Source organism: Desmodus rotundus, chromosome 4, assembly GCF_022682495.2.
Source record: "Desmodus rotundus isolate HL8 chromosome 4, HLdesRot8A.1, whole genome shotgun sequence".
NCBI lineage: Eukaryota > Metazoa > Chordata > Mammalia > Chiroptera > Phyllostomidae > Desmodus > Desmodus rotundus.
The window spans coordinates 139,471,684-139,486,217 of NC_071390.1; the positions used below are offsets into that span (position 1 = coordinate 139,471,684).

Sequence of the window (14,534 nt, forward strand, 5' to 3'; positions counted from 1 at the left end):
GTGGGGAGACTCATGTCTCTATAGCATTTCTTTTTGGTATGTAACAAGTGTCCATTCATTGAGCTTTCTGTCTGTGCCAGACACTAACCTAGCCTTGTGACCTGCATTTTCTGTAATCTCCTAACAACTCGCCAGGTTGGTGTAGCTACTCTTGTTTTAGCCACGAGTCAACATGCTCAGTGAGGGTAGGGAATGTGCCTGGGCCACTCACCTAATCTATGGCAGAATAGCATTTAATTGCAGTTCCATTCACAATCCCCTGTTCTTGAACTCACATGAGTGGAATTGATGTGGAAGATATCCTCCATGATATTCGCACACTGCTTGAGCTAGATAGAACTGAAGTGAGTCAAAAATGACATTGTCATTTGGCCCCTTCAGTGAGTGTCCTGGCATCTTTCTCTCAAGCCTATAAGCTCTCTTATCTTGGCTACCTCTTTTCTCTCCCTCCCCTTTGACTGTTGTCCATTCTAATTTTAGAAATAGAGTTCCCGAAGCAAAGACACTGAGACATGGGGTTCTGTGGTGCTGTAAGTTCTATAAAGGCAATTCCTGTATAAACCCCACACCCAGTGGTGGTATGTTGGTTACAGGAGGTGAGCCCAGGAAGGAGGTGCATTCTGAACAGGCCTTAAACTGAGAAAATTAAGTTACTGTCTGTGGTACCTGCTATGGCATGCTAATTCTCACTGCCTCTTTATTTTTCTTTTTTAAGTGTTCCCTCTTCCTGCTACCCCAATGTTTGAAAAGTTGATCGTTGCATAAAAGGCATGAAATTTTCCATTGGGCTCCTCTGTAGAGTTGTACATTTAATATTTATGTCTTCCAGTGATGAAAAAAATATATGCCATGCTTGATCTCTGTATCCCACAAGGAATAAAAGACCCCGAGAGAAATGAAAGATCATGACAGCATAAAAAAGATCTTGTATCTGTATTTTTATGACCAGAGCTCTCCTAAATAATGGATGGATCTACTGATGAAAATCTTATTTTTGGCAGTAAAACCAAGTCTGATTGAGACTCTGTATTACTGAGAAGGACACCATCGTATACTGCTGGTTAAGTTCAAAGTAGTGCAGCCCATTCAAACTTAGTTTGGACTAGAATTTTAAAAGGTTCTGATCAATCATGACTTACTCATGCTACCTCTGGGAGCCTACCCCAAGGAAAGAATTCTAAGTAGAAAGAGGATTTTTGTGCAGCAATTTTTCAAAGCAGAATACTTATCATAGTGGAAAAATGATAAACCTTAATGTGAACAAAAGGGTGACCTGACCAATTGAAGCAGTTACGAAAATGATAAGGAAGTATATTGCATGGGAAGTGCTGTGATACTTTTAAAACTGGATTAAAGTTGAATATATTATGAGTGTAACAATGGGAAGAAGATCTACGTATTTTTTAAAATTTCAAGAAACAGTGGAAACACCGTCGTGCTATGAAGGATTGTGTTTCGCTGGCAGGGCTATGGGCAACTTTTTTTAAGCCCATATTTCCATACGAGGAACAGTACCTCTTACATCGTTAAAAATCATAAAGGATGCCCAGAATTGGCCTATCGTGCTCATCTCTGGGTCGTGGCCCTCGTTTCCCATCTGCGTCCTGTGGGTGGATCTGAGTAACTTCCTAGCGCTCGGCTCAGTCCTCAACCCTGACAGCAGGCCCGTACGGTGGATTAACTGCAAAATTCGGAAATGAAGGCGGGTTCTCTATTCCAGGTCTCCCACGTCCCCCCGGACAAGTCCGGGTGAAAAGTTTGTTGAGTAGGGAGAAACTGCTTAGAAGAAATCCATTTGCCATAATGTGAAGCCAACACAATGCCAGTCAGAACAAACCCTCTTCTGACTGTTGCTGAGCTTACCTGTTTTATTCGCCTTGCGGGTAAATGAGTATTGCCTGTAGCTCTGTCTCAAACACGTATGTGTAAAACGGCAACTATAGTCAGTGGTTCTGTTTTCATCCAAAACATTGTGTCTTTTGGAATTATGTCGTTCATTTTAATTTAAAGAAGATGTTTTGGATGGGGGTGGCCATTACTGTCTTTTTCACTGAAACCAAAGAACTGGGCATTTTATCTCTGTGTGTGTTTCCTGATTTCCAGGCAAGTTAGAAACATATTTCAGTTCATCTTCACCTTCATTACTTGAAGGGCTGCGAGAACAGTGGCCTTTTTCTGGTTCGGAAACGCATGGTGGTGTAGCCGAGAGCACACAGATCTCAGGTGCATTGAATACTAATAAGCTCTTTAGTGATAATAACTAAAGTGGAAAAAGCAACAAAGGTTAAACAGTTATTCAGTGTATGTTTGTATTTTAGGGGGGAAGGGAGGGAACACTTGTTTCTTATTTTTTTCCCTTTTTGTCCCTCCTTAGACAAAGCCCGTTGCCTTTGCAGTTCGGACAAATGTCAGCTACAGCGCAGCCCACGAGGACGATGTTCCGGTGCCAGGCATGGCCATCTCATTTGAAGCAAAAGATTTTCTGCATGTTAAGGAAGTAAGGAAAATAATTTGAATTTCTGTCTGCATGATTTTTTTCACCTTGCAACATCATTTATTTCTTATTGCTGTGAAATTGCATTGCAGAGAGCTGCAGTGGTATAACATATACATGAAATCGGTGCCTCTCAACCTTTTCTAATATGAGTACAACCTTTATAAGGAAGAAAGCGGTCGCAGACCTCTTGTGATAACTTCAAGGCTCTCCTGGGCTCTCTGACCCAGAAATCGGGAATCACTGGAGGAGATGATCCCTTTTTATGCTTAACCTGTACTTTTTAATTTTTGACCTTGACTGTGTGTTGTTTTCCCCTCATCTCTCAAGTTTAACCATCTGGGAGGGTTTAATAATAATATTTAGAATTCATGACCTCTCATCTCTGCTGCCAATGTCAAAACTCAAGACCACTGGTGCCCCTATCCTCCTTCGACGATCGATTTCTGCAGTGGAAGGGAGAGTGGGAGGAGTTGAAGCCAAAAAGGCAAGAAACAGCAAGAAAATCCCTTTCCTCCATGTCAAAAGTCAACAGCTTTCAGTTAACAATGACTCAGACCTGTCAATTAGACAAGTTCACCCTTGATGCAGGTTATGTTGAGTCAACATTTGTCAGATGCTCACTGTGCAGAACACTGTATTATATGGCCAGAAACTCCCCCTGCCTGTTGTTCTCAGTGTATGAGAATGATCTCCTTCACCTGCAGGAACTTGCAGCTGGAGTCTAGGGGATGATATGTCCCAGGAAGCACATGGAAATCTGACTGTTCACTGCACCAAAGGCTATAAGCAAAGGAGGTGATGAGTACCTATTAAAAGAGCCTAGAGACTTTAGAGTCTCCCATTTAATTAATGTTTAAAAGGGGGTGTGAAATATTGGCTAGAAGGGAAGGATGGAAAGTTTTCAGAAGTGATGACATGCCTAGAATCTGACTTTATAACAGGAAATGAGATTAATCCAGGGGTCTCCTCCTGATGGCTGGTGCTTGGAGAGGAATCTCTACTACGAAAGGCAAAGAAACCAGAATGGACATTCTTCTTCAAAATGTTCAAGAACAGACTTGAAAAATACTATTTAGTTGAGGGAAATCAAACCAAATAAATAAGATTTAGGGTAAATATTCCAGCCACAAGAAAGAAATTTTGAACATCAGCAGCAATAGAGAAATCACCTGTGAACACCATGCCTTGCTCATTACAAGCACATTTGCACAAATGTGAACTTTGCTGTGATGCAAACACCCTCTGGTTCTTAATGGCCTCTCCTTAGAAAGTGCCGTTAATCTTTGAACAACGAGAATTTAACCTTCTCACAGTTGACAGTAGCAGCTGTGCTAGAATTCAGAACAGTCTTAATTCTTAGCCGAATTATTCATGTTAAGTAAAACTACTTCATTTTTAGATACTTAATCCATGAATTTAAGGGTTTTTTTGAATTGTGATAGTTGACACATAGTTAATTGTAATTGCCATAGTAGTTCTCTCCACTAAAAGTAGTTAATGTGGGGAAAAAAACCAATTTGAGGATTTGAACTTCTGTGCACTGAGCTTAACAATTCTGATTTTGTGTTTAGAAATTTAACAATGACTGGTGGATAGGGCGATTGGTTAAAGAAGGCTGTGAAATCGGGTTCATCCCAAGCCCAGTGAAACTCGAAAATATGAGGCTACAGCATGAACAGAGAGCCAAGCAAGGGAAATTCTACTCCAGGTATGAGAAGAACATTGTCTGTGTAAATGTCCAGATTATACAATCGTTCACGTGCTATTGTTTGCCGTACTCCACAATCTTTATTATATGTTATCAAATGGACTAATGATTGGGGTTATGGATAGTATCACAAGTCCTGAATTTTAAAAAGTTCATCCCTGCATCTCATTCTCATTCGATCTGGGAGAGAATCAAATTAATTAGTATCATTAATGAAAATAGCTAAGGTTGTAAATATTAAATTCAGGCTTCGGTGCATAGGAAATTCTCAAGTCCTAATCTTTTACTGAAAATATTCTGGCACAGACCAAGCCTGGTGACGAATCCGTGTCTGCAGCTGCCTGGCATGGCAGGAAGACATTTTAGAGATGACAGTCCTAGCCAGCGTTGGCAGAGAGCAGCCCTTATGGCCTGTTAGATTTCCTTTTCACTTGAGAAACTCAATTTTCAGTTACCCCTACTGCTAAGCACTTAAGGGGAAAGTCAATATGAAACCAGTAAAAATTGCCTTTGCAGATAGCAATTAAATGACTTATGTAATAGGCTGGGGCTGAATAACCCTTGCTAGCATTCTGGCAGGGGTTTGCCTTGCGCTCAAAGAGTCATTAGAAGGGTTACTCGGATGGAGTGAATCTGAAATTAAACCCTATGCAGCCAAGCCGGAGAACATGGCAAGCTTCTCCCTGTGGTATAGATAAGTCTTTTATTTAATGTGAATAACTAGGCTCCTATTTTCTCTAGCTTATGTTTTATTTGTTTATACAATGATGCAAATCCTTTGTCAATGATAAGGTTTTAGTGTTAGCAAGAATTTTTTTTCCAAGCGTCCACAACAAGCAAAATAGAAGATGCTTTTTGGTGAGAAATATCATCTTTAACTTGTATTTTATAACTGCCAGGCTCCTAGTTCAGATGGGTCCCTCCCTTCCTTGAGACCTCTGCTCTATACTTGATTTTTATTAGTCCCTGGGTTATTGGGGGCCCTCAGATCGTGAGATGCATTTAGTCTTAAAAAAGCAGAGGCATGGAGATAAACAAAGCACGTGTGTTTTATCTGTGGGGTGTTGTCGATCCGATACTATCCATCCCATCTCTAGTGTTCTAGTGGTTTTAGTGTGTATTTTTCTATTTTCCATACTGATAATGATATCTTAATTCTAGTTAATAAAATCTTATAATTTGGAAAAGCTTCATTTTCCTGGGGCACAGACCACTATTACCAACTTTGTAGTACTGTACATAGTTTGTTGAGGTTTGAAGTTATTTTAGCCAGGGGACGTTTCGTTTGGGTTTAGTTTTTTAGGGAACATTCAGCATTTTCCAGAGTTTTCCTGTCCAATCACTTGACAGGAGGGTTCCATGGTCAGGGCAGTAAAAAGTTATTTTAGGGATTTTCAGAGCCTTTAAAGTGTTCACGTGCACTGTGAGCCTGGGTGGTGGAATGAGGATGTTATTCATGCCTGTACTTAAGTTATTGTATACAGACTTTTCTTGGTTCACATCTTAGCAATCGTATTTTGTAGAATGCATTGCGGAAAATTGGGAATAGGCTTTTGCAGAAACAGGCTTGTGTATCTTTCTCTGCTTCTTCATATACAAACTGAGAAAGAAAAGCTTCTAAAGGAATAGGAAGGGGGATAAGTTTTTGCAAAAATGGTTAAGGAAGCAGAGTTTCCTGTGCCTCCCACCCGGGCATCTAGAGTTGATCTAGAGTTGGTCATCAGCTCAGCTCTCTACCAGTACCTGTGGGAACAGTGTGTGTGTTAGAGCCTCCACTTCACAGATGAGGAAACAGGCCAGGAAGAGCTAGGGAACTGGACCAAGGCCACACAACTAGGAGTGGTAGAATCAGGATGGATTGACTGCAGCCTGACCTCAGATGGATGACTACGCCCTTTGGGATCATGTAGCCAGGACCTGACATAGCAAGCACAGAACAATTATTATTATTATTATTATTGCCAGCTGTTATTATTAACTACTGTATTTTTCGGACTATAAGACACATCTAGGTTTTAGAGGAGGAAAATAGGGGAAAAAACCTCTGCTCCACCGCCACCCCCACACCCCTCACCCCCAGCAAGCCAGGTAAGCCACATTGGGACTATAAGATGTGCCCCCCTTTCCCTCCTAAATTTGGAGGGGAGTGCATCTAATAGTCTGAAAACTATGGTATATTAGATACATTATTGGTTCTCGCATTTTTTCAAGTGCTGCACAATCTCTGCCTTGGGGAGTGAGTGCATCATCTCACAACTAGTCTAGGGAACTAAGTCCCCTTTCCTACAACCATATACACTTTCTTTTGATGTCTTGATTTCATTTTGTCCTGTCTCTTTACCTAAGCTTTTGCCTAAATATGTGAAAATATTTTTACTTCCTTGCAGAGGTTTTTACATTTGTCTTCTAACATTTTAAATAAAGTTTTGTTTTGAGAACATGATCGGAGTTCGGCAGAACTTTAAAACCCGCCCCAGCGGGTGAAGGCTGACACCGCAGGTGGTGGAACTGCAGCTCAGCTCAGGGAGGCGGCCTCTTATAGAATTAAAAAGTGAGGGCAAATTTGCCTTCTGAACATTTTGACTATTTACAATGTTACGATGTTACACAATTCAAATAATGCTTTGACTTTTATTAAAGTTCAAGTAGAACGTAAAACAAACTCATGCTTGAACTAAAATTAGACTTGGTACTTTAGAAAAAGAAAAATTCTGGAAGAAAATGTTTTTGTCCTGGTAATGGGTATTGTGTAACTACTGGAGATTGTTTCTATAAATAACATTTTTAATTCATTTTATATGCTGTCTGCTCTCCTTGTTAAATGCACTGACATATCTTTTAAGAACCTGAAAAGTATGTAGAAGCCTAATGCTAGCTGCGTAAGGTTTTTGATGTTTGCTTTATGCATTAAGATCCCAGGATAGTAGCGATAACATTCAACCTGCTACTGTTGTTTTAGTGGAACTTGCACTTTTGTATTATTGTTTACATAAGTCAGTACTGCCCTTTGATACATAGACTCTGTGTGTAGCAAATTATTTGAACCAGACCTGGGTTTGGCTGTGATAATAAACTTCAGGCAATAAAACTGTCCTAAAATGCCATGTCACTCTTTGAAAATATTCCTTTCCAACTTCATTTGTGAGGGGCCATTTAGTAACAGATTATTTAGCGCACTTCTACCCTGGTAAATGCTGTTGTAATGCTGACTCCAGACTTTTAAGACACAGAGTCATGTCTTATATAAAACTTTAGAATCTGGTAGCTCTGAAGCATATGCCCTTCAGGTCATCCCTCAATCAACCAAGCTGAGTCCTCCATGTTAGCCATGCTTGAGAAATGTCCCAGATACGGTCCCAGTGATACATGTGACACTCTGCCATGTCCCTTCATGTGCCTTGTAAAGGTTAGCAAGTTTTTGTGTTGCTGTGTTTTTCTTTTATAAGTTGCTCATGAAAATTTGAGTCCTTTGAATCTTAGCATACCGAAAATAATCAGAAGGAGCAGGAACCAGCTAAAAAGGAAACAAGTTTACACTGCTATGGAGAGTCTCTAAGATAAAAGAAGCAAAGGACGTCTCTGCTGTTTTCCACCCGTGATCCTGGCAGAGAATTTGAAGGCTGCAGAAATTACCTGAATTCTCTTCCATTCCCTCGGGGCCATTTAAAATTAAACCTTAAATTTGGAACAGAAACTATTACGTGGCTGTCTGCAGTACCCAGGAATCTCCACTGGGAAATTACTATTTACCTCCTTGTAGGTAAAATTCCATAAAAACACAATGAGTAATCATGTTTATTGAGCAATACAAATGTTTTAGTACCTGCAGTAAGTGTCAGATTTAATATAAATTTTTGCTTTACTCCAGTAAATCAGGAGGAAATTCATCATCCAGTTTGGGTGACATAGTACCTAGTTCCAGAAAATCTACACCTCCATCCTCTGGTAAGTAGGTGATGAGTGCTGAACAATTTGCATACTGTATTTCATGCTTTCCTCAATCTTACCTAGTCGTGTGAATTTACACGCACCAAAGTCTTGTGCGAACCCCAGAAATGTTAAAAGGGATCAGAAATAAGAGTGTCCATATACAGTTAGGAAGAATCTGGGAAAAATTTTTTCTGGCTTTGGGGAAAAAAAATAAAGGAAATAGGTTAATGTGTTCACTGTCAGTTGCTTTAATGATCAAAGTGATAAACATATTTAACTTTTTATCCTTAGCAGCCACCCAGCACATTGTCCTCAGCACTGAAAGGGCGAATGCCCGTTAGCGTGTGAAGTGTAGGCTACACTGTTAAGAGGAGAAGAACTAAAACTTTGGAAAGGTGAGGAAAGGAAAATAAAATGAGGGAATGCTAGGCCTGACATGAGCTACAGTCTAAAGACTCTGGAAGATATGGAAGATGTATGGAAGTATCAGAATCAGATAAAAATACTTGTGGGAAGAGTGACTACTGTCTCATTTATAAAGTAGCGGATTCATGCTTAGGGTTGACAGAGAAAATAAAGGACACCCAGGTAAAGCTGAATTTCAGGCAAACAACAAATAACTTTTTAGTGTAAGTAAATACTGTATGAGATATACTTCATGATAAAAAATTATTTATTGGTTATCTGAAATTCAAACTGAACTGAATTCTTCGTTCACGAAAGTGGCAGTTTTCCCATTCTGTACAGTACTTGAGGTTCCATAGAAATAGGGGGCTAATTGGTCAAATCTCATGAAAGCCCATGATCAATCTGAGTTTGCTAAGAGATGCAGTTGTGAGTCCCAGTAAGATTATAAGGATTGGCCCGCACAGCATTTGAGCAAAATGATTCTGTATCCTGTTTCTAGGAAGCTGAAGGTGGGAAGAGGTCAGATGCAGAGAACTGGGCACCTGTGAAGCTAAGGAACTAGTTGCACTTTGACAGCTGCGTCTTAAGAACAGGACTCCCCTGTTACTAATCATCAACACTTCGCTTCTGATGTTGGTGGCTTTTAGAGATCAGCCAAAGGCATCTTAGTAAAAACTGTAGGGTGTTTGTTTTACACAAGCAAGATGTGAACACAGTGAGAAATAAGTCATTGTAGGAGGCATGTTTATTTCAAAAACCCACATACTTACAATTTAGAGCAATTCTAAATTGCTCAAAAGTAAGTAAAATAGTATGTTTGAAAGGAAAAATTGAAGCTTTTTTTTAAGTACGATGTGAGGTTTATGTCTTCCACTGACCAGCAGGGAGTAGTTAGCAGATATTTTCTGAAGGCACCGGAACAAGGAGGCTTATCTGAGCTGCTTCACAAACATGTCAGGTTATAGGGACTGCAGTATAAACCTTATACTCTTCCCGCACATTTTAAAGGCTGTCAGGAGACCCCGAAGGCTAGAGACTAGGCCCCTGAACTGGGGAAATGCCACATCATATTGTGGAAAAGCAGCGGCTCCTCCCGCAGCTGGCAGCCCCCCTTCCACAGGCCGGGGAGGCTCCTCCTTCCCCTCCAACCAGCCTGCAGCCTTCTCGTCCTTTGGCGAGATGATGAGAGTAGGTGCGTTTTGAGGAGTAAGTTTGTGTATTTGTAAAATCACATTTAATTTTTGTAACCAGATGTGTGTCATTACTAAAAATAAAGTTCAATGAAGAGTTTAATATAATAAAATAAAGGTGACTTAAACCTTCACCCAAGTTTTATACAGATACAGGACCCTGGAATAACTTTTCCAAATACCAAGAGTAGAAAATGCTTGTCTGTGTGGATTGGAGATACTAACCAACTACAAAATTTATCTTATACACGTCAGAATCCTGGTATAATTTTTGTATCAATAGCTCAACTTACCTGAAGGAAAACTTCAGAAAATTCTACAGAGAGGGTCCCTCACCCACTTCGAGGGAAAGCTGCCTAAGCTCTCACATGCGGATCAGTCTGCAGTGGCAATGTTCATCTTTGTTTCCCAGAAGCCCTGTCGGCAACTCCCCTCACCCATGGCTGCACCAAAGAATAAGCATCTGCCTAAACTAAATGTATTTGGAGATGCTCAAGGACTTGGAAAAAGAAATATTTCCACCTCACGTCTGGGAAGTGGGGTAGTAGCCAGGTGTACAGCACACACCCACAGCTACACGAATGCGCACACCCATGTTACTCCCTGCACCACTTAACGTGGCCCATGTGTCTAAGATTAAACTAATATTTAAATCTCAAAAAATGTCCCCAAGGTTCTCTATCAAAAAAAAAAAAGTATCCTAGTGAGGAAGAATGAAAGAAACTAGTTTCAGATTTATAGAAGCAGTTTTTCCCAAGTAAATACCAACGTTTACCAACATGTGCAAATTGAAGTATGAAATTAAAAAGGGATTACGTTTCTCAGCATAAGGAGAACCATTGAGTCAAATAAAGTATATAGAGCTATGAAGAGAATTGAACTTGCTTCTTAACTCTTCGTAAATTTCTTTAATGTGTTTTGAAAGTTGCCAGATGCTTTAGAACCCTCTGTGTTTCTGAACGAACCCACATGGCTGTTAAGTCAAGCAAAAGTCAGAGCCAGGAAGTTGGCATGTTTTCAACTTGGGGTTTTGAGCCCCTGTGACGGAATGCAGGTGAATTTTAAACCCGACTCAGGCTGTGTGTGTGGGCAGCCAAACAGCGGGGCAGTGTCACAGCTAAATCTTTGGTGCGTTTCCACTCCTCCTTTAAAAAATAAAAAATTCATCTGATCACAGCAGGTCAGAATCAACGGATAAATCCTAAAATCCAGTTCATGACCTTGGCCTTCCCAGGGTCCTATCAACTGTAACATGCACATAGGTCTCAATTTCTAGAAGGCTCTCAGGAGGTACTGTCCCTTGAACACGGCTTTTCTAAGCTCAGGAAAGATGAGAAAGGGAAACGTATACAGGAATTACGTTTCTGCATACCTGTCTGATGCTGGTTAAGACATGGTATAGGAATAGTGAGAACGTGACCCAGATCCTCTCTGTCATATCCGGGAGGACACTAGCGGCCCGCTCCCTAAGAGGGGATTCAAGGATAAACATTACAGGGTGCTAGGAAAGTCAGCATCGATCCAAACCCTGGGCACATTTTATCATGTTTCCGTTGCACAGTATGGGGGGAACCGTTTCGTTCATCAGTATGCATACATGGCAAAGAGAGGGAACGCATTTACCTTCACTGGAGAGAAAGTCGTCGTACCTCATCTTTATGCCAGCAACAGCTGGTATTTGTAATATTGTGCAAACAATGCCAGGTTTTACACGTCATACAGGCTTGTGATCCAATCGAAGGAAAAGGAACACTTCAACAAGAGATCCTAGTGTTCAGAAGGCTGAGTCATCTAATATCTGTAATAACTTCAGACTTGAAAAATAAGGCCACGCCTGGCAGGTGGTCTCCCGTCGTGTGACAAGGTTAGCAGCGGCTGTCGTGAGCACTGATTCAGCTTGCATATCACAGGGAAGGGTAGTGTGGCTTCGCAGCACCAGCTGCCTGCTATTTCATGCAGGTAATTTCTTCCTTAAACCTGAACGTACTGTGGTTTCTGTTAGAGAGGTATCGTGTGTAATATGATACTGTGATGCTTTCCTGGGGTGAGTAGATTTTCTCCTTTTCTTCTATTTGACCTCATCTAAATCACAGAATGATTTTCTAGTGAGCTCAGTTCGATGACACTTTCTGCATCCTGACCCGGGGGACAGGACCCCACTGGGGAGCAAAGGGAACTGAAGAGCCTGCTGCCTTTGAGAGGGGGCCACACCTGAAGAGGCCCTCATGCAGGGACAGGAAGGGACTCCCAGGGACAGAAGAACCATGTTCTGAGTCCTGGCTCTGCGGAGTTTTTGCCAAGAACAAGTCCCTTAAACTCTTTAAGAGTTTATGTTTTAAAACTTAACAATAAGAGAGTTGAAGATTATCTTTAAAACACTTTCCAGCTCTGATTTTAACAGTTGATAAAATTCTCTAGTAATTGCACATGGAAGCATTTTATAAACTTCAAAATGAGATAATGGGCCTTTATTTGTGTGTTTTTTATTTAGCACTTAATTTTTAAGTGAAATATTGTCAGGGTAAAAAGATTATTAAAAGGGAAAACAGATCAAACCACAAACCCAAACCTCTGATTCTGCCCATCAGGAGACCAGTGGCATGTGCCCCTCGGGCCGAGTGCCCTCCCACCCTGCCTCATGTTACACCCGGTAGCTGCACGGGCATCATTGGAAGTCTCCTCAGGTCACTTTATTAGACTCCGGTCCCCTGGACATCATTGGATCCCGTGTTCCCCTCCCAGTCTCCAGTCAGGCCTGCCCTTTCTGGAACCCTCCCTGAATCATTTCCCTTGTGTATGACCTTCTTTGCGTGGTGTGAACTTAGGATATTCTATTCTCTCTTTCCTTGAAAGACCTGTTGAATTTTGAGCGAACCTTTTCACATTGCCTTATTTTCACACAAAACCAAGCAAAAATAAGAACCCTAAGGCACATTGGAGTTGCTTATTACCTAAAAGATGGTTGAAGATATTGTAAGAAGTAAAGTGAAATGTTCTGTACCATACTTACATACGTTGATAAGGAAAGTATTTTTCGAGATCTAGCGTAAAATTGATCAAGCAAACAGATATTGTAAGGGGAACTTTCAGTTTTGTTAGGTTTAATTACATTGTATTCTTAACATGCTTTAACTTTAAATTTTACTTTGTTTATTGTGCTGGGCACTCGTGATAGATCTTTTACTAAGATTAATTTTATTTGCCTTCATTTTATTTTTTTATAACCTCTTTTTCCTCTCCTGTCTACCTGATGATTTTTGAATTGTTTGTCTATATATAGCTGTAGACATAGATGCTACTGGCTTAGATGCAGAAGAAAATGATATTCCAGCAAACCACCGCTCCCCTAAACCCAGTGCAAACAGTGTAACGTCACCCCACTCCAAAGAGAAAAGAATGCCCTTCTTTAAGAAGGTAACATTAACTTCCAAGCTCCCATCTGTCCACCTGCTCAACTGCACTGCGTCACATTTCTAGTCCTGTTGACTGTCTGCGTCCTTGACAAGCCAATAACATGCATGCTTTGTTATTCTTTGTTTCTTTTCCATGCTGCTGTAGCTAAGCAGAAGCAGAAATCGGTAAGTCTACATTGACATAAGCTGTGTTTATCCTGCCACTGGCATCATTAGCATTCAGTTGCAGTTTTCTGAAATACAGTAATTTCTACCCTAAGAAAAGAGCCTACCAAACAGCTGGTTGAGTCCAGGCATTGCAAACCAACTAAATTCAGTGAGTGACCTGTGATGGCACCATTACAGTACTTATCCTTTTTGATGGAATAATATCTACCACCAAGGGACCTTGTTTAAACCTTCAAGGGTTTCAAACACTGACAACGCCATATAATGCACCTCTATTGTGCATGCTTATTCTGTCTGTCTTTTTGTTTCTTTTTTCTGGAAAGTTAACTTATAATCTAGCATATTAAAACCATTATTAGATTCTGACTTATGATATCCAGATACATAGCTTGTACTAAAAAAAAATATTCAAGTCTTAATTTAGTCAGTATTTAAACTTCTAATCCATTAGGTGCAAAATCTGCAGATGAACAAGACCAGTGGAAAACTGCAGGCTTGTTTTGGCGGTTTACTGTGAGTTTTTCCTATTGTCATATACAAATACTCTCCCAATGTTCTTGCCTCCTCCATCAGTCAGATTTCAGCATCTCACCTGTTGGACAATGGGGCGGTGGCCGTGTGTACAGCCTTTGCCACGGGCCAGCCAAGATGCCACACAGTGATGCTCCACATCCCCTGACTGAAAACTAGGTAGTCCTGAGCTCTCTCTACCCCAAAGCCTAGTTCCTTTCAGCACCTTTTGTAGCTTCAAAGCATTATTTTTTAAGGATGTCTCCCCACCCATGCCTATCCCTTCCCTTCTTTCACACACCACCTTCCACAGCCTACTATGCCGTCCTTACAGTCAAACCTCCTCACGTCACCAAGTGCTACACACTCACGGGTGCATCATGGCACGCAGGAGCTGAGGAAAGCCTGCTCCGCTCCGAACTCCCCACATCCTAACCTCTTTTCCTCCTACATAAGTACTTCGCTCTGTGGAGGAACTCTGAAGTCATTGATGAGGTATCAGATACAGAACTGTGAGCTTGCTGTTTTTTAAAACAATATAAAGTATGGTTACTTTAATAATGGAAGACCTCAGCACCCCAGGCAGAAATTAAAGTAGCTGGATTATTTGTGTGAGCACAGAAGCCCCAGCCCGTCTCTCTGGTCCTATGTTCTTGTCACTGCGAAAACGTACAGCTAGGGGACTGACAGTGTGGAAGCCCAGAAAGTCA

General features: G+C 40.9%; 1 protein-coding gene across 15 annotated transcripts in view; it reads left to right on the top strand.

Annotated features, from left to right (window-relative positions):
• CACNB2 (calcium voltage-gated channel auxiliary subunit beta 2) overlaps positions 1 to 14,534 on the top strand; it is a 322,507-nt gene that overhangs the window by 282,670 nt on the left and 25,303 nt on the right. For 8 of the 15 annotated variants that reach the window (XM_024576106.4, XM_045183705.2, XM_045183719.3 and 5 more), the window contains 4 exons: positions 2,375 to 2,497; positions 4,069 to 4,205; positions 8,074 to 8,150; positions 13,014 to 13,147. In XM_024576106.4, coding sequence (XP_024431874.2) covers positions 2,375 to 2,497; positions 4,069 to 4,205; positions 8,074 to 8,150; positions 13,014 to 13,147 — 471 coding nt within the window. Of the gene's footprint in view, positions 1 to 2,374; positions 2,498 to 4,068; positions 4,206 to 8,073; positions 8,151 to 13,013; positions 13,148 to 13,291; positions 13,312 to 13,765; positions 13,828 to 14,534 lie in introns of all 15 variants that reach the window. The other 7 variants (XM_045183725.2, XM_045183721.3, XM_045183745.3 and 4 more) reach the window with 2 other exon arrangements.